This window comes from Pelobates fuscus, chromosome 4, assembly GCF_036172605.1.
Source record: "Pelobates fuscus isolate aPelFus1 chromosome 4, aPelFus1.pri, whole genome shotgun sequence".
NCBI lineage: Eukaryota > Metazoa > Chordata > Amphibia > Anura > Pelobatidae > Pelobates > Pelobates fuscus.
In genome coordinates this window covers 357,656,164-357,677,248 of record NC_086320.1, presented here as the reverse complement: position 1 = coordinate 357,677,248, position 21,085 = coordinate 357,656,164, and the positions used below count along the sequence as shown (strand labels likewise).

Genomic DNA, 21,085 nt, shown 5'->3' with positions numbered 1-21,085 from the left:
CAAGGTGTAATGCATGGGTTTCCACACAAACACATCAGAAAGCTGAAATCAAACTTAGTTTCCAAGAGACTCTTGATGTTCCCTTAAAGCATGGCTTGTGGCATAAGCTCAGCAGTGTTGTTGAAGTTTAGTTTGCATCTGTCGTTTCCCGGTTTGGTGATTGCTGACTTCAAATACAGCAAGCATGGGAATTAGCATCAAATCGGGAACTGCTGGCATGCCAACATTGGCAAGTCTGAGCGTGGTGTAGAGCCAGTGGCTGGGCATTCTAGTGATGTAAATATCACCTCTGGTGATGTGACCACCTCTAAAGAAGTTATGTCCATGACAGGATGCCTGGTCTATAGAAACATAGAATGTGACAGCAGATAATAACCATTCGGCCCATCTAGTCTGCCCAGTTGTCTAAATACTTTAATTAGTCCCTGGCCTTCTCTTAAGTCTAGGATAGCCTTATGCCTATCCCACAAATGCGTAAACTCCTTCACTGTGTTAACCTCTACCACTTCAGCTGGAAGGTTATTCCATGCATCCACTACCCTCTCAGTAAAGTAATACTTCCTACATTATTTTTAATCCTTTGCCCCTCTAATTTAAGATTATGTCTTCTTGTTGTGGTAGTTTTTCTTCTTTTGAATGTAGTCTCCTCCTTTACTGTGTTGATTCCCTTTATGTATTTAAATGTTTCTATCATATCCCCCCTGTCTCGTCTTTCCTCCAAGCTATACATGTTAAGATCCTTTAACCTTTCCTGGTAAATTTTATCCTGCAATCCATGAACCAGTTTAGTAGCCCTTCTCTGAACTCTCTCTAAGGTATCAATATTCTTCTGAAGATACGGTCTCCAGTACTGCATACAATACTCCAAGTGAGGTCTCACCACTGTTCTGTACAATGGCATGAGCACTTCTGATTTCTAGTGCTAATACCAATCAACATATCAAGTCCTCCTAATTATGTTGAACATTGTTCTTTTAATACATAATAAAAAAAGAACGCAAACTTCAATCGTCATTCACTTTCGTTCTGCCGAATCTTATGGGAAATGTAGTCTAGAACAAGTGCAATGCCAAAGGTAACTGTTCTAGTTCTAGGGTAGCGGCATATAATGTTTCTATATGTTTTACAATCTGGCCACATAATGTAGGTAACTACAGAACGCTGGAACATTTCAGGCTAAAAGGGTAGACTTCCCCTATTCTTGAGTATCATGTCCTTTTAAATGTTTTTAAATTGCTTAGTCAGTGCTTGCATCCGAGGCAAAGAAGAAATACAACATATAATTAAGAAAAGCATGCTGACTTTTGTATTTAGCAATCACATATGTAGACAGCTGTTCCTGTTGTTTCCCAAAACCCTGTAAATAATGTATGCATTGTTTTGCTTTACTTGCAAGGATGTCATAAGTGCACCAAGATTTCCAGTGAAAACAGTTCTCCAACTTCAGATGGGCATATTGGAGTTTGGTGTACATAGAATGCTATGGAAATGTCTGTGCTTCGTATTCACTGAACAGACAAATCAAGATGTATTTATTTCGTTTCAATGGCATGCAATAAGCAGAGCTTCTTAACCCCTTAAGGACCAAACTTCTGGAATAAAAGGGAATCGTGACATGTCATACATGTCATGTGTCCTTAACGGGTTAAAAGGGACACTATAGGCACCAAGACCACTTCATCTCAGTGAAGGAGTCTGGTATCTTGTTCCCCATTTTTAACCATACAGCTTAAAATATTTCTGTTCAGACAGCCACTAGAGGCCCTGACTCCTAAATAGCAGGCTAAAACTCTGTTTCAGTCAGGTGGGCTCAGATAGACCATCTGATCGGTGCTGCACTTTGTTTTGCTACGCATATTCACTAGCCTCTTAATGATTTCCTATGGCAAAGCACTGGATTGGCTGAGATAATCGAAAAAAGCCCTTCAGTCAGCTAGCCTGATTCCAGCGCAAATGTCCCTCGGTGCTGGGTCAGGCTCCGCTCACGCGCAATGGCCGGGCTTGCATTAGAATTTTCTGATAGGGAAACCTTATTAAATGCTTTCCTATGGGGAGAAAATCTGACGCTGAAGGTCCTTATGCAGAGCATGAGGACGTCCAGCGTCCAAAAATGGACCAACGGTCTGTCTCAAACCAGGAAGCCCTCTAGTGGCTGTCTCGTAGACAGCCACAAGAGGTGAAGTTAACCCTGGATAGTAATTATTGCAGTTTCTCAATAACTCTAATAATTACTATTGTAGGGTTAAGGGACATGGGACATTGCACACAGACCACTTCAATGAGCTGAAGTGGTCTCGGTGCCTACAGTGTCCCTTTAAGTATGAATGAGAGCTATTTCCTTCCATGCCAGCATGGTCTTTTGGTCCTTCTTCCTACAAAACTATAATCACATCATTGACAGCCAAGCACCTTATCTGTGACCAGCTATGCAATAAGAAAAAAAATGGACAAGTTTGTTATAATCTATTTTGTCAATATTTTACCAGTGCTGATGTTTGACTTCTGTTTAAATATCATGTACAGCTTCTCTGTCATATTAGAAGCCCTACTCTTTCGTCCTGTTACATGTTTAAAAGTGAGACTGAGTCCTACCGCAGTTTTGTTTACATAAATTGGTTTAAAGCAATACTCCCACAAAATAAATATTATTGTGTAACCTAGTTATAGTATGTTCTGCTTGACGATATGACCCCTTACTCAATGTGTATATGGACATTCTAGGACTGAATCTCCACATGTTGCTGATAAAACAAAGTTGCAAGGAGCATGTGATTTGAGCCAATCGAATTCTGTGAATTGCTGAGTAGGACCCAGCTTCCCACTGCGCAGGACAGAGGAAACTCTGTTGCTGAGTGCCCTGCTTGTTCCAGAGAAGCAGTGGCTATCTTGAAATTGTTGAAATTCAGTTTTTATTGATAAAGTTTTGCACAAGTACCACTGATCACCTTTAATATTTCAGAATATATTAGCTAGTTCTGTTAAAGGGACACTATAGTCACCTGAACAACTTCAGCTTAATGAGGTTGTTCAGGTGAGTGCTACAGCTACCCGGAGCCTTTTTCTTGTAAGCACTGTATTTTCTGAGAAAATGCAGTGTTTACATTGGAAGCTTGGAACACCTCTTGTTGCAGTCAATCAGACGGCCACCAGAGGGACTTCCGAGTTCAGAGGCCCTAAAAAGGCCTCATTCACGTCTGATGTATTCACGCATGGGTGAATACTTCAGACGGGCTATCAGCACACAAAGCACTGTGAACGTGCTTTGTGTGCTGAGGCTGTCAGCACTGCTGTGGGAGTGGCTTCAGCTGACAGCTGAAGACAGAACCCACAGGGACTCTTTCTGGCCACAATAGTGGTTGAAGGGGGGGCGGGGAGACCTACTCTCCTTCCCCCCCCCCCCGGCCCCCACCCCAGGGCGGTGGGTGGGGGCCATGAAGATAATTATGGGGGACCTACTGTCCTCCCCCTCTCCGGCCCCCACCCCTGTACTGCGGGAGGGGGCCCTAAAAATAACAAAATTGGGGGGGACGGGGACTTTCTGTCCCTCCCCGGCCCCCACCCCTGTGCGGCGGGTGGGGGCCCTAAAAATAACAATAAGGGGGGGAACTACTGCCCCCCCCCCCGGCCCCCACCCCTGAGCAGTGGGTGGGGGCCCTAAAATTAAAAATAAGGGGGGAGCCTACTGTCCCCCCCCGGCCCCCACCCCTGTGCGGCGGGTGGGGGCCCTAAAATTAAAAATAAGGGGGGGAGCCTACTGTCCCCCCCGGCCCCCACCCCTGTGCGGCGGGTGGGGGCCCTAAAAATAAAAATAAGGGGGGAACTACTGTCCCCCCCCCCCGGCCCCCACCCCTGAGCGGCGGGTGGGGGCCCTAAAATTAACAATAAGGGGGGACCTACTGTCCCCCCTGGCTCCCACCCCTGAGCGGTGGGTGGGGGCCCTAAAATTAACAATAAGGGGGGGGGGACCTAGTTAACCCTCCCCCCCCCCCCAAAAAAAAAAAATATCTCCCTACCTACCCCCCTCACCCTAAAAATAATGAGGGGGGGGGACCTTGAAATCCATCTAATCACAGTGCTCTGTGTCATTTTACACAGCGTGGGAAAATTCTTTGGAATTTTCCCACGAGGTGTAAAATGACAGAGAGCACTCTGATTGGCTTTAACCAGCCAATCAGAGTGTTCTTAGCCTAATTGCAGGGCGTGGCAAGGCTTTATAAGCCTTCCCCCGCCCTGCAAAGCTCAGTCTGCGCGGAGCCCTCCATGGGTGAACATGGGTTTTTTTTTTTTTTGCGCTCGTTTTTTTTTTTTTTTTTTTTTTTACATTGCGTCGGTTATTATGGCTTTTTATTTGGCCTTTTTGGGGGCTGAAGAAAGAAAACATCGAATGGTAAGTTGTTTTTATCTCTTTTTTTTTTTTTTTTTTTTACAGGTTTTTAGTTAAAGGTACCCCCCACATCGCGATGACGCTTCTCTCTGAGAAGCGTCCTATTGGGCTCCGCGATTTGGTCATTTCGACGGAAAAGGGGGCGCGGCATGGCTGGGATCTCGGCGCTGGAACGGAGGTAAGTTTTTAATCTAAAAACGCTCCGAAATTATTTTTTTCATAAATTTAAGTTAATATAAAAGCAAGAAGGAAGGCTGGGGGACCTGTCTTTCTTGCTTTTATATGTTGACTATAGAGTCCCTTTAACATGAGTATGTTTGTAAAGCCGGGATCATTGGGGTTACAAAATATTGAGGAAATATACCGTACTTGGATCACATTTCTGAGGCTTAGTGCTATGAAGGTCATTTAAAAAAATGTCATTCTGTGACTTGCTCTGTTAGGATGTAATAGTGCCTGCCACCCCTGCACTTTGTAAAGGTGTCTAGAAAGAAAGAAAGCTTTCCCAGTTATTTCAGCTTTTACACACATTTTGATTTTGAAATATGAAACCTCTCCCCAACGCAATCCTTACTGTCATTTCTGCATATCATTTGGTTTATACTCTAAACAAGAATCTGTCTTTTAAAAAAAACAAAGTTGTAGGTACAATGGATCCAGCTATTTATTGATTTTCCCAACGTTCTGAATACAGAAGAGACAGAATTGGAGGTAAAAAAATATGAAGAATGATCCTTACTACAAATAGTTCATAGTATATAGACATTTCCATTGGTGTGGGCCTCTTTCAAGTGCTCCCACTTTGGTTCTTTTAATGTCTGTGATGCGGGCCTTTCTTGAGTGATCCCTCTCCGGTTCCTTGTAGTGTCTGTGATGCGGGCCTTTCTTGAGTGATCCCTCTCTGGTTCCTTGTAGTGTCTGTGATGCGGGCCTTTTTTGAGTGCACTTTCTCCGGTTCCTTGTAGTGTCTGTGATGCAGGCCTTTTTTGAGTGCTCTCTCTCCGGTTCCTTGTAGTGTCTGTCATGCGGGCCTTTTTTGAGTGCACTTTCTCCGGTTCCTTGTAGTGTCTGTGATGCGGGCCTTTTTTTGAGTGATCCCTCTCCGATTCCTTGTAGTGTCTCTGATGTGGCTCTTTTTTGAGTGCTCTCTCTCCGGTTCCTTGTAGTGTCTATGATGCGGGCCTTTTTTTTGAGTGATCCCTCTCCGGTTCCTTGTAGTGTCTCTGATGCGGCTCTTTTTTGAGTGCTCTCTCTCCGGTTCCTTGTAGTGTCTATGATGCAGGCCTTTTTTTTGAGTGATCCCTCTCCGGTTCCTTGTAGTGTCTCTGATGCGGCTCTTTTTTGAGTGCTCTCTCTCCGGTTCCTTGTAGTGTCTATGATGCGGCTCTTTTTTGAGTGCACTTTCTCCGGTTCCTTGTAGTGTCTGTGATGCGGGCCTTTTTTGAGTGCTCTCTCTCCTGTTCCTTGTAGTATCTTTGGTGAAACTCCTTTACGCATCCTGTTTTATAACATGTATTTTAGTATTTTGTAGCAAACTTTTCTTTCCCTTTATTTATTTATTTCTGCTTTGCCTCCAGCAGCTTTGGAGCAGTGATTAATTCATGTTTTAGTGAAGCTGTCACTCCTAATCTGCATTTTATGTAAAAACTAATAAAACAAATCCTTATTTTGCAATTTAAACCTTATTGAGTCTAATTCACTGGCACTGCAAGTTTATTGTTCTCCTGCAGCTTGACGTGATTCCAATTGTAATTGTGTTGACCCTTTATTGCAGTAAATCTCCCCAGCGCTTATCAAACAGGGGAAAGATAAGGCTACCATTCAGAGCTTCATTAAATATCTCATTTGTATTACGCAGACGGCGTGCTGGAACAGGAATGATTTTAGTAGACTTGGTGACCCCCTCTGCTCGCAGTCTCATTTACTTGGAATGCAGCGTTGTATTTATTGAATCCCTCCCTAATTCTTTGTTTGGCTCTACGCCAGACCCCAAATGTCATATGATGTTAGTCCATTTGGTTGACTTCAGAACCGTAGTTGCTATCCCTTTGAATGCCCTAGGCAAGCCGAACCCATCACTGTGCAATTCATTGTGCACACATCTGGAGCTTTGGGGGTTAAGTGACTCGTTAAGGTCTCTCTTAAATTCTTTTACAGTCTGCTCAACAATTATGGAATCCAGCCTGATTGAAACTGAATTAATCCAAACCAACGTGGCATTATTTAGCACCGATAAAACGTTTATGTTTATGCACCATTTTATATTATTACACATGCAACCCCCATAACTATTACAAAATTAGATGTCCCTACATGGAATCTACATTTTTTTTTTTTTATATAAGGCACAGCTTCATTTAAAAAAAAAAAAAAAAAAATATTCCTAACTGGCACCGCAGATCTTAGTGTCATGCATATCAGACAATACTTTGGTAATTATGAACTAGTTGTGCTGAATTATTAGCCAGGTTACATAAAATACAGCTTTGGCTGAGAAAAAACACAGCTCTAGATTTTGGTTTGTTACATGTAGATGTCCAACTAGTTTTGAAAGATGTACAGCATCATTGGAGAAGATGTGTACAACATCCACAGATCCACTTTGATTACCCCTGCTTCACAACATTTGGGGACCTACCTTTGGCCATCCCTACCACAAGAATTTAATCTCCGTTCAGTTGAGATTCTTCCTGGGCTCATTTATGTGGCTAGAATACATAATAGTCTGTCAAGTGTCGAAACTGGCAGGATCGAGATGACTTTTTATTGCTTTCTGTATTCTGTTTACTTGGAATATTGGCTTTTCCTGGGTTCTCAAGGGAGGTCAAAATGGCACCCAAGTTCCTCCTAACTCTGTGTACTTGTACTGGCTATTAGCTTTTTTTTTTTTTGCAAACAAATAAAATAAAAACAAATAAAAATGAGATTGAAACTGAGTGTCGTTCTGGGGGAAAAAAGCTTGAGCAAGTGCAATTATATACTGTAATATCTTTCAATTGTGGCAGCCATTAAGAAACCATCTTGACACAAAGTTGCAAGCTGTACACAGAGCTAAAATTGTTGATATATTTAAATAATATTAAAAAGCTCTGTATCTGAGGATTATACGATCATTTTCTGACAGAAGTGTGTGCTGTAGGAGGTTTTTAGCGAAGCCATTTTCTGTCTGAATATTTGATAGGCTTTGACAGTTTCAGTCGTATGAGCAAAAGCAGTGGTTACACTTGAAGCTGTGAATTATGGTTTCATTTTTGCGGGTGACAGTTCTGTTTAAGCAACACTCGATACAGATTTTGATTATTTACAACTGAATACAAGACACCGACCTTCATACAAAAGAGGCCGGCTGTCTCTTATGTCTGCTTCCCGCCTCTTGAATATTTAATCACTGATGTGACATAAAAAGGGAGTAAAAGAATGAAATCTGAACTACTTTTTCTATGAAGTATGCTGCACAGTTACTTGAGTTTGACTGTAACATTGGCAACATATATCCTTAACATCCCAGGTATTTGAGAACTACAATTCTTATTATGCTAATTCAGCCTTTGCTGAGAACCATGGTGGATTTAGTTCTCCTAAGGCTTGGGAGCCACACTTAGCCACCACAAGGCTACAATAAATTGCATAAAAAAAACTATCTTGCGTGTATTAAAGAATGTCTGTTGGGTGAAAGAAATCTTTAATGAAAAGATTATCTGTAAGTCTCCAGGGAATGCAGTGATATAAAAAGCTATGTGCCCCACACCTTTTGGGAACTTTAAGTATTGGAATAGAAATGAAAATAAGCTTTCCTTTTTGTTAAAGGGATGCTGAAGGTTTTGTATTCTATATAAACAAAATGCTGCCAATTTTATTTATTTTTAATGATTTTCTATTGGAATTGGCACTAATGTCTAGTGTCAGCTTTTAAATTGCAGCTCCGGACAATTCGTGCTTGTCATTAGAACATTTCCGTAATCTCAAGTTGGGAAGATCTGAGGTGTTATAGAAAGAAAGAAAGAAAAAAAACACTTTTCTTGCACAGTTTGAAAACACTGTAATCTCGAGTGTTTACCATTGTGTTGTACTTAATTGTTTGCGATTCTGCAAATCCCAATGCAAAACTGCAGTTCTATCTCACACCATAGCACAATAATGATTCAAGGTTTAGACGTCTTCCATTTCTCTTACAGTGGGGGTACTGGCAAACCTGAACTGTTGCCGTGCTTTGGTGATTGAGTTGGGAACCATTTGCATAAAAAGTATGGGGCACCCAGTTATTAGTTATACTACACATTGGACAGGTCGCACCGCACCACCCAACGATACCGAGGGTGTAACTACAGTGGGCAATGGCTATCCATGCACAAACGGCCAGACCACACAGCATGTTACCTATCCCAATCTTGTGAACTATACAAGTTATATATGCGGCAGCGTTATGTTTGTACCACAAAGATACAAACTGTTTATTCCCCTTGCTTATTGTACTTCATGTATTGAACATAAAAACACAGTGAAAATCCTATAAATAAAGAATTAAAAATTTTTTTTTAATAAAAAAAATATGGGGCAATATGCTGCCAAGTCTAGCCCCAATGACCTAGTCCACATTGATGTCTTGAATGTAAACTGTTCTGTAAGTGGGACATTCCCGTTTAGCTGAGCAATAGCTTAATTTGCACCCAGGCTGCAGGAAGACCCTTACTTAAGTACTAAAAGGCAGAGTTAGTCACATTACACCATTCATTGGAGTTAATTATTTTCTATTTTATTAACTATATCTTGAAACCCGATGAACCATTTTTGACATTTTTGGAATGACTAATGTTGCATTGTGTGAAAAGAAAACAGATGGTTTTGAGTTTTATATTTTTCAAAAATCCAACTTTTTCGGGAAGCATATTACGATTGTTTTTCCAAATCTCTATTTCTGAATTGTACCATTTCCGTTTTGAAAAAGAGTGCAACTCATTTTATTGCTTTTTTTTTATTTTTTATTTCACACATCTTTATAATAAATAAAATAGTCAAAAAGTGGATTTATTGTTGTTGCAGTTAATGCTATTCAACCATTCTAAACTACAAGCTTGTTACTGCACTAAATGGAATCTTAGGTGGAGATATATTAATGTGGTTACTGATGCCAAATATCAGTTTAATCAGGAAATTTTTTTATATTTTATATTTCCTAGCAAATTAAAGTTTTAAAAAGCAAATCTCTATAAATAAATTGTGTTTAATATGATTTTTTTTTTCATACTATTTAGTTTTTTGGGGGATTTAATAATTTTTTCTTCTTTTTAAGGAGTTGAAATATGACAGTGCCACAGGGGGTGAACTAGAAAGTGACATATAGAGTTAGCCATTAAGCAGAGCTGTCACTGCAAATTATTTTAGTATGGGGTGAAAAGTTCTATCTCATTTGCTACCCAGCCGGGTGCAGGCCTTAGGCTTGTTGTTATGTTTCCCCCATGCTGGGAAAAAGGCCGTCAGCACTGATATCCCGTCTTTCCTGCTTCTACAGTTGGAGTCACCTGGAAGCCCCTCCGGGCCTGAATTACCCATTGAGACGATGCTGGATGAGCGAGAACGGAGAATTTCCCACTCTTTGTACAGCGGCATTGAGGGCTTTGACGAATCACCCACAAGGAACCCTGCATTAAGTCGGATAATGGGTGAGTCAAGTAGACTCAACTAATCATGTCATGTTTTTTGTCCTTTTTGCTGCTCATTGAAGAATGATTAATGTATTATTTACAACAGCGACATTCAACATACAACATCCAGAAAACCGACTCGAATGAAATCCTTAATGCATTAAACAGAGCATAAATTTCCTAGGATAATAGGCTTGATTAGCAAACACATTTTCCCAGTGAAACAGGTGAAGTCAAGGTTGGCTTGTAATGGTGTGCTCAGCTTTCTCTGGCAATGCCTCTTACTGAAAACAAGACTTAATATAGAATATGTATATTAGATAAGCTCAGGTTATTCAGTAGAATAAAAAACACTGACAAACAATTGTATCTTAGAATTGTATTTGTCTCCTAAATTCTTAAGTGTAGTGTGCAAGACAGTAAGCAAGAAACATACTTTTTTTCTCCCCTTCCCATCTCTTACTCCCCTGCCCCCTTTTCCATCTCTTACTCCCCTGCCCCCCTTTTCCATCTCTTACTCCCCTGCCCCCCTTTTCCATCTCTTACTCCCCTGCCCCCCTTTTCCATCTCTTACTCCCCTGCCCCCCTTTTCCATCTCTTACTACCCTGCCCCCCTTTTCCATCTCTTACTCCCCTGCCCCCCTTTTCCATCTCTTACTCCCCTGCCCCCCTTTTCCATCTCTTACTCCCCTGCCCCCCTTTTCCATCTCTTACTCCTTTGCCCCCCTTTTCCATCTCTTACTCCCCTGCCCCCCTTTTCCATCTCTTACTCCCCTGCCCCCCTTTCCCATCTCTTACTCCCCTGCCCCCCTTTCCCATCTCTTACTCCCCTGCCCCCTTTCCCATCTCTTACTCCCCTGCCCCCCTTTCCCATCTCTTACTCCCCTGCCCCCCTTTCCCATCTCTTACTCCCCTGCCCCCCTTTCCCATCTCTTACTCCCCTGCCCCCCTTTCCCATCTCTTACTCCCCTGCCCCCCTTTCCCATCTCTTACTCCCCTGCCCCCCTTTCCCATCTCTTACTCTCCTGCCCCCCTTTCCCATCTCTTACTCTCCTGCCCCCCTTTCCCATCTCTTACTCCCCTGCCCCCCTTTCCCATCTCTTACTCCCCTGCCCTCCCTTTTCCATGTCTTACTCCCCTGCCCTCCCTTTTCCATGTCTTACTCCCCTGCCCTCCCTTTTCCATGTCTTACTCCCCTGCCCTCCCTTTTCCATCTCTTACTCCCCTGCCCTCCCTTTTCCATGTCTTACTCCCCTGCCCTCCCTTTTCCATGTCTTACTCCCCTGCCCTCCCTTTTCCATGTCTTACTCCCCTGCCCTCCCTTTTCACTCTTACTCCCCTTCCCCCCCCCTTTTCACTCTCTTACTCCCCTTCCCCCCCCCCTTTTCACTCTCTTACTCCCCTGACCCCCTTTTCACTCTCTTACTCCTCTGCCCCCCCTTCTCACTCTTACTCCCCTGCCCCCCCTTCTCACTCTTACTCCCCTGCCCCCCTACTCCCCTGCCTCCCCTGCCCCCCTACTCCCCTGCCTCCCCTTTTCACGCTTACTCCCCTGCCTCCCCTTTTCACGCTTACTCCCCTGCCTCCCCTTTTCACTCGCTTACTCCCCTGCCCCCCCTTTTCACTCTTACTCCCCTGCCTCCCCATTTCACTCTCTTACTCCCTTGCCCCCCCCCCTTTCCCATCTCTTACTCCCTTAACCCATTGCCCCTATTTCACATTCTGTTCCTCCTTCCATCTTGATCAGAATCCCAGCCGCCAGAAGTAAGCAGATTTGTGTAAATTTGAGCGAAGAATAGGTCATTTGAGTGCTATTCATGACTTGCTTGGCTGTCTATTTTTCAGTGCATTAGCTCTGAAACCGTATAGGTAATTTTCTGCATCCTTTGTTTGCATTCTGCACCATACTGTCTCCATCGTCCCCTGTGGCCATCGAGGTTATTAGCGCTTGCTCTGAAGCAATTCAGCTTTCCCTTAACAGACCAAGTTAATAAAGACTTGTCTTGCCACAGGAGAAGCTGGATTTACTGAGCAGTACATCGCGGGATTAGTTCGTTCGGATTTTCAAATTTAAAACACAATGAGCTGTTTGATTAAAATTGCTCCTGACATTAAAAATGCTTTTCTATTGCCAATTTTTTTTTCTTTCTACATAAAGATTTAAACAAAGCCTTTAGATCAGTGAAATTCCAGCATTTCAAATAATCTCATTAAGATACTAATTAAAAATAAATAATTTATTTTACAAGGTATTTTTTTTAAATATCATTGGAAACGTCTCACCAATTAAACAATCTAAACAGTGTAGTGTAATCTTTGTATTTTTTTTGTTATTTATGTATCTGTATATATAGAAAACTAAGAATAAGAACTATATTAACTACGGTATATATATACACATATAACAAGAATGTAGTCTTACATAAGAAATTCTCTATGTGTAGGGGTAATTCGGCTATTATGGTGTTGGTGTAGTGTGTGTAAGTGTTAAAGGGACACTATAGTCACCAGAACAACTACAGCTTAATGTATTTGTTCTGTTGAGTATAGTCAGTCACTTTAGGCTTGTTGCAGTAAATACCATATTTTCAGAGAAAAGGCAGTGTTTACATTACAGCATTGGGACACCTCCACTGGCCACTCCTCAGCTGGCTGCTAGAGGTGCTTCCTGTGGCAGTACTGCAGAGTAAGCAGCACTGCCATTCAGTGTGTCCATCCTCTGCATGCAGACACTGAACTTTCCTCATTTCTATGAGGAGATGCTGAGTGGCCAGGACAGCATTGGTTCTGCCCCGGGCCAGCCTCCTTGGCTGAGATCACAAGAATTGACAATCTCAGCCAATCCAATGCTTTCCTGTTGGATGAGGAAGTGTTAGGATAGTGTAGCCAATAGTGTTAAGGTAAGGTTTATTGATATTGTTACAGTAGTGTAGGTGTTAAGCGGCTAATTTAGGGCTTGAGTTTAGTGGGAGATACAATCCCCATGTTCAGCTTCCACCATTCTACAGTGAACAATCTGAATTAAAATTCTGCCAGCTACCCCATAGTAGTGTAACTCCTACTAATCACAGGCAGACTGACACATCTATGTCCCGGGAAAGATTAGGACACATTGTTTGTTGTGTAGGAGCAGTGGCTGTGTAAACTGTGAGGTGGTCCCCTGAACCCTGGGCATTTAATTTTTTTAATTGTTATTATTATTATAAAGGTCTACCTGTGTTATAGGCTTTTTTAAAAGCTATATTGTGTGTTAAAATTTAGTTTAGGTAACTTGGCCTATATTTGCACTCCACCCGTTATAAAGATGCTGCTTTAACCTAATAACTGTGAGAACATTTCTTGTGTACTCTGCATGGTGGGATATCTTGCTTGGCGTTGTGGGAGCATGCTCATGCACACACTTCCTCTTCTGTGTTTCACTTTTGGTAACTGGATCGAATCCTAAACTTAAGTGCAATTTTTAATCTTTTTGCCAGCTGTTTATAAATGAAATGGCATGCTCAATGAATTAGGGCACTTCACAATAATTGCCTGTATTTACAGGGCTGGCTAATTGCTGGGCTTGCATGTGCCCTCTGTGAGTTTGAGCCACATTACTTACCATTATGGGATAATGATAGAAAAAAAAATGTAACTTCCAAATCCCAGTTTGTACAAGGATCATTCGGGTTTGAGCTCTATACTTTAACATCTGTCTGCCAGGGCTCTATTTGTTTTTTTTGTTTCTCCAGGCATTGGGCCAACTTTCTGTTTTTTAATGACCCCAGAGACCCTGTTTTCTCTTTTGTCTCTCAATATCAATATCCATTAATAAGGGTTTAGTGCAGATAAAAACCTGTTTATATAACCTTCAAATTACTACCTATGACTCCTACCCTAGACTGTTTCATTAATCCAGGTTGGGACAGACTTATTGCTGCGGGTGTCGGGGGGGGGGGGGGGGGGGGGGTAGGGAAAGGTTTAAATGTAATGGAGCAATCAAAATAAATGAGAGCATCATTATTGTCATCAATAAAGCAAACTGGTTTCATTTAAAGGATAGCAGAGAGGGGAATTTGCCAAAATGGCTTTCACTGGAGTAACAGATAAATCCACTGACAACTGATGTCATCATAGCAAGCTGCAATTTGAGGCTTTCTTCTTTAACAACTCACTAGGTGAAGATTGGTTTGTTACATGCTGTCTTGTACTGTCATGCTGAAGGATTGCTTTAAAAATATGTTTGACCAAATATCTAATACTGTGTTTAGGATCAAAGCATTAAAATGGCCACTAAGAGGGTTGTTAAATTAGCAGTTACCACCCAATGCTAAGCTGTAGTGCGTTTGCTTATGTAGGTTTAATGTGTGTACATGTTTCTTAGAATAAAAGATTCAATGCATGAATTTCAGAATAAGCTGTAACGATGACCAGTGAGGATATGAGAGGTGCAATGTGGGTGAAGATTGGTGAGGTGTAATGTTTTATGTGCGTAAAGATGAATGAGGAAGTGTTAGGTGGGTGAGAATGAGGAAGTGTTAGGTGGGTGAGAATGGGTAAGTTGTAGTGTGTAAGATGGGCGAAGTAGTGGGTTTTTTGTGGGTGAGGATGGACAAGGTACAGTGTGTAAGATGACTGTGGTATAGTGTTAGATGGGTGAGGATGAGTGCAGCAGTGTGTTAGGTGAGAATGTGTGAGGTACAGTGTGTTAGATGGGTGAGGATGGACACCATAATGTGTGTTAGGTGAGGATGTACACCATATTGTGTGTTAGATGGGTGAGGATGGACACCATATTGTGTGTTAGATGGGTGAGGATGGACACCATATTGTGTGTTAGATGGGTGAGGATGGACACCATATTGTGTGTTAGATGGGTGAGGATGGACACCATATTTTGTGTTAGATGGGTGAGGATGGACACCATATTGTGTGTTAGATGGGTGAGGATAGACACCATATTGTGTGTTAGATGGCTGAGGATGGACACCATATTGTGTGTTAGATGGGTGAGGATGGACACCATAATGTGTGTTAGATGGGTGAGGATGGACACCATAATGGTTGAGCGAGGTACAGTGTGTCAGGTGGGTGAGGATGAGATAGGTACAATGTGTTGGGTGAGGAAGAGCGAGGTACATTGTGTTGGGTGGGTGTGGATGAGTGAGGTAGAGTGTTTTCTTGTGTTGGCGGGCGAGGATGAGCGAGGTAGAGTGTATTGGGCGGGCAAGAATGAGCTAGGTAGTGTGTTGGCGGACGAGGATGAGCTAGGTAGTGTGTTGGCAGGCAAGGATGAGCTAGGTAGTGTGTTGGCGGGCAAGGATGAGCTAGGTAGAGTGTATTGGGCGGGCAAGAATGAGCTAGGTAGAGTGTATTGGGCGGGCAAGAATGCGCTGGGTAGAGTGTATTGGGCGGGCAAGGATGAGCTGGGTAGAGTGTATTGGGCGGGCAAGGATGAGCTGGGTAGAGTGTATTGGGCGGGCAAGGATGAGCTAGGCAGAGTGTATTGGGCGGGTAAGGATGAGCTAGGTAGTGTGTTGGGCGTGCGAGGATGAGCTAGGTAGAGTGTGTTGGGCGCGCGAGGTAGAGTGTGTTGGGCGCGCGAGGTAGAGTGTGTTGGGCGCGCGAGGTAGAGTGTGTTGGGCGTGCGAGGTAGAGTGTGTTGGGCGTGCGAGGTAGAGTGTGTTGGGCGTGCGAGGTAGAGTGTGTTGGGCGTGCGAGGTAGAGTGTGTTGGGCGTGCGAGGTAGAGTGTGTTGGGCGTGCGAGGATGAGCTATTTAGTGTGTTGGCAGGAAAGGATGAGCTAGGTAGAGTGTATTGGGCGGTCAAGGATGAGCTAGGTAGAGTGTGTTGGGCGCGGGAGGATGAGCGAGGTAGTGTGTGTTGGGTGGGTGGGGAAGAGCAATGGGTGTGTTGGGTGGGCAAGGTGTAATGTAGTGTGTAGTTGGCTGCCCATTCTGTTCATCTCTGGCTGCTTTTTGTTCAATGTCATGACCAACTTACTGATTAAACATAGTGTATTTAATATTTTATTGTCTTCACATCAGCCCTGTTTACGGTTTAGATGTGTCAAGACTTGCATACTTCTCACTAATGGATGCCTGCATGAAGAAGAGGAGTGCAGCATTTTAATACACAGACAGAAAGATGCTGTATGTAAAAATTATTCACATTAGCACTTGTAGTAATGGGCTTTTGAACATTTACTTACATGAGGTGTCAGGTGTTTGTGTTAGTCATGGTTGGATTCCATATTGCAATATTCTCTGGCAGTGATCAGAATATTCAGGGAGATTGCGAAAGGGCCACATTTTAACACCCTGCAATATCACAAAGGGCTTGAAAATTAAACGGTACACACATTAAATGTTTTTAAAAAAACCTTCTTTGTGGTTTATTCAGTAGACCTGGTAAACTTGACAAGAGAATTAAGATTGTCACGCAAAAATAGCCTAATATAATAAGCCTTTCATTTCCAATTCTCTGTGTATTGAGTTAAACCTTTTTGACTTTCCATCTCCTGACAGATACGTCAAGCTTTTTAGAATTATTCCTCTGTTTAATAGTCACCTGTTCAAAAAATAACCATCTTTATTTTGAGACTATAGGTTACCTTCCGTCCACCCCTCTTTGCAGTTTAAATATTAAGCAAAATAAATGACTCGCCTGTTTCCAGCACTGGGACTTCTTCAGATGTCGGCCACTAGAGTTGGTTTTAACCCTGGAATGTAAACACTGCAGTTTCTAAAGCAAAAACAAAAAACCTGCAATGTTTTAGGTTGCATGGCTAAAACTAAAGAATCCCTGCACCAAGACCATTTTATTGCGATGACGTGGTCTGGGTGACTATAATGTCCCTGTAGTACGATTTATTATTGGTTGAATATTTTACACGTGTGCATTTTCTAAATGGCATATCTGTGTTTTATTTGAGGTTCTTGCATTCTGTATAAATCTGTGATTCCCGTTTGTATTTGCTATTGAAATGTCCAAAACCCAATTCAGACTGTGCATAGTTTATATTTCTTTAAGATCTACCGTATTTATGCTACTACACTAAAATACAGCATTCACTTGTAACAAAGTGGAATGTGAGAATAATTATATCACTGAAGATAAGAAAAAGTGTTCTAAAGCCACAATGAAGTCTTGTGAATGTTCTGAACTTGTTTATGCTTTCTGCAGGTAAATACCAGCTTTCTCCCACCGTCAACATGCCTCAAGATGACACTGTGATAATTGAAGAAGACAGAACCATCACTCTGCCTTCCCAGCTTTCTGACCATTCATCTTCCAGCTCACATGATGATGATGGATGCATAACTGACCCAAACACTAACTGGTCTAAAACCGTAACCAGCGAATCTACAGAGGGGTGAGTCCATGTATACAGCCCACTGTGTCACTGTAATCCATTGAAGAAATTGCATTGGAAAGCAAATGAGACACAACCTATGACAATAACCGCTGTTTCAATATACCGTATATACTCGAGTATAAGCAGAGTTTTTCAGCCCATTTTTTGGGCTGAAAAACCCCAACTCGGCTTATACTCGAGTCAAGGTCTGTATTATGGCAATTTGCATTGCCATAATACAGACTGGGGGGAGAGGGGGGCTGGCAGAGCTGTAACTTACCTGTTCTGCAGCTCCTGTCAGCTCTCTCCTCCTCTGCGCCGTCCGGTCAGCACCTCGGTCAGCTCCCAGTGTAAATCTCGCGAGAGCCGCGGCTCTCGCGAGACTTACAGTGTAAGCTGACAGAAGTGCACAACGGACGGCGCAGAGGAGGAGAGAGCTGACAGGAGCTGCAGAACAGGTAAGTTACAGCTCTGCCAGCCCCCCTCTCCCCCCCACTGAACTGCCACTGGACCACCAGGGAAGGAGAGCCCCCCTCCCTGCCATATATCAAGCAGGGAGGGGGGACGAAAAAAAAAATATATAAATAAAATAAGAAATAATAATAAAAAAAATAATAATAATAAAAAAAAATTAATAATAACAAAAAAAGGGGTATAAGGACCACTATGGGAGGGAGGGGGTGGGTTAAGGACCACTATGGGAGGGAGGGGGGGTATAAGGACCACTATGGGAGGGAGGGGGGGGGGTAAGGACCACTATGGGAGGGAGGGGGGGGGGATAAGGACCACTATGGGAGGGAGGGGGGGGGGATAAGGACCACTATGGGAGGGAGGGGGGGGGTAAGGACCACTATGGGAGGGAGGGGGGGGGGATAAGGACCACTATGGGAGGGAGGGGGGGGGATAAGGACCACTATGGGAGGGAGGGGGGGGGGATAAGGACCACTATGGGAGGGAGGGGGGGGGTTAAGGACCACTATGGGAGGGAGGGGGGGGATAAGGACCACTATGGGAGGGAGGGGGGGATAAGGACCACTATGGGAGGGAGGGGGGTATAAGGACCACTATGGGAGGGAGGGGGGGGATAAGGACCACTATTGGAGGGAGGGGGGGATAAGGACCACTATGGGAGGGAGGGGGGTATAAGGACCACTATGGGAGGGGGTGGGATAAGGACCACTATGGGAGGGGGTGGGATAAGGACCACTATGGGAGGGAGGGGGGGTATAAGGACCACTATGGGAGGGATGGGGGGGGATAAGGAACACTATGGGAGGGAGAAGGGGGATAAGGACCACTATGAGAGGGAGGGGGTGGGATAAGGACCACTATGGGAGGGGAGGGGGAAGTAAGGACCACTAGGGAGGGGAGGGTAAGGACCACTAGGGGAGGGGTGAGTCAGGACCACTGGAGGGGGGGGGGTGAAGGAACACGGGGGTGGGGAGGTAAGGACCACTGAGGGAGGAGGAGGGGAAGTCAGGACATATTGGGGGGGGGGGAGAATTTTTTTTGCCTACGGCGGCTAATATCCTTGCACCGGCCCTGCACACACTGCATTCACACACTGCATTCATGCACACACACACTGCACTCATACACACACGCTGCACTCATACACACACGCTGCACTCATACACACACACATACGCACACACTGCATTCATTATACACACACTGTAAATAAATATTCAATTAATATATTTTTTTTAGGATCTAATTTTATTTAGAAATTTACCAGTAGCTGCTGCATTTCCCACCCTAGTCTTATACTCGAGTCAATAAGTTTTCCCAGTTTTTGGGGATAAAATTAGGGGCCTCGGCTTATATTCGGGTCAAATGAGATTATACCATGGTATTTTGTATCTCTGTCCCTTTCCCAGCTTGATCTTGATTATTTGAGATATGAGTGAGTGACATATCTCAGTGAGCCCAATGCTGAGGACCCTAAACTACATATCCCATAGACCCTTGCTGTGCTCTACTCTCCGATTGGTAACAGTGGTAACCCTAGGAATGGGTGATGTGTTAACTGATGACCGGTATAGGCAAAGCTCACTGCAAAAGCTGCAATTTTTTTTTATTAATACATCAAAGAATGTGGGTCACGTCCAGCTTGCAGAGTGCGTTTAACCCTGGACAAAATTTGGGTATTAGGGACTCCTCGAGCCTCAGAGAATCTGGTTGGATAGATTCAAATCATTAGTCATTTTCATGTTGTACAGTTATCCTAGTTTCCAATAATTTACATGGAAATGTTACATCTAGAGGAAAATGCCTGTATACATGCTAAAGTACATTTAATTTATGGATCCTACCGAAGTTTCCAGGTGCTATAAGCATCAATATGAATTTGATAATTGTTAAGCAGACTGAAAACTGTAGCCCTCCCGGTGTAATTGGGGAATTATGCATTTATTTGCAAGCCTGCTAATTATGTACATTAATAAGCAAAATAAACCTCTCTCTGGAAGCACCTCCTAAGGCTGGAGTGATAATTAACACGAACAGTGCGTTTTATTATGCTGGCCTGCTGCTATTGGTCCGTGTACTGGGTTTGATTTTAAAGCAGTAAAGGCTCACCTTTGGCACTACAGCTGTTATTGATAACAGTATCGTGATGCTCCGCAAGCCATTGAGTCTATAACTGTGGCAATGCCAAAGATTTGCCCCTACTGCCCTATAAAATGTATTTCATTAAAAAAAAAAAAAATAAAACATAGATGCATTTGAAATAGCTGCCTTTGCAACAACAAAAATAAACCTGCCCTTCAAATAAAAAAAAAATAAAAAAATATCTATATGACTGATTAAATTAATACATATAATAAGGGTGGATTTAACTGGGTTAGTTCAAGAATATTATTGTTACTTACATTTGCCGTAACGAGAGAGCGTTAAGATCAAATGTGTGAAACAAGGAGGAAATGTACAGGTATACATGTTTTACTTTTATTTCCTGTATGAACTTGGAATTTATAATTAATAACATCATCTAATCTACATCGTTTGGTCACATACAATTCATTTCTATGGAGTATTGAAGAAACTGAAGCTCGCAATCATGTGAACGCATTTTTCACAGGAACAGGAAGTTAAAGATGGAATACATTAGAGACCATTGTTGGAACACAAGCAGCCAATCCCATACTATTCTCACGTGGTTTTCGATTAGGAGTGGATACAGCTGTATCCCTTTTCTTATATAACAAATTTGCTGCTTCAAGTCTTACTGGTAAATAACTTGGCCAATTTGGAACTTCTTATACTGGTCTATAGACACTATTTAAACCATTACAGTCTCTAGCCTACACAAGACGTAATTTGCCTATAAATCTGTTAAAACTGCCAATCCACCTTTAAGTATAAAGCCATATAGAGTTCGGCTGGTTGGTGCATATATTATACCCCAGATTTTTTTATTTATTTAGGGGCGTTAATGTAAAAGGAAATAGTTTTCAGCTTATATTTATTTAAATTTGACAAGGCAGTTGCAAATATTTTGCTTTTATTAAAATTTAGTTTAATATTGCAAAAAGAGGCATTTTTTTTTAATCTCCCACATTTATTGGGGTAGAGAATGCAACAGGTCTATTGTGGAGATTAATAAATCATCCACATATCTAGAGATCTTTTATGAAAGAGAACACATATGAACTCCCCTTATCAACAGGTTGTCATTCATGGCCTGTACAAAAGGCTCTTAAATAGGAAAGGGAGCAGAGG

At 42.7% G+C, this 21,085-nt stretch overlaps 1 protein-coding gene across 8 annotated transcripts in view; it reads left to right on the top strand.

The window, feature by feature from the left end:
* PARD3 (par-3 family cell polarity regulator) overlaps positions 1–21,085 on the top strand; it is a 470,841-nt gene that overhangs the window by 248,901 nt on the left and 200,855 nt on the right. For all 8 annotated transcript variants that reach the window (XM_063452628.1, XM_063452633.1, XM_063452636.1 and 5 more), the window contains 2 exons: positions 9,894–10,044; positions 17,191–17,380. In XM_063452628.1, the coding sequence (XP_063308698.1) occupies positions 9,894–10,044; positions 17,191–17,380 (341 nt within the window). The remainder of the gene's footprint in view (positions 1–9,893; positions 10,045–17,190; positions 17,381–21,085) is intronic.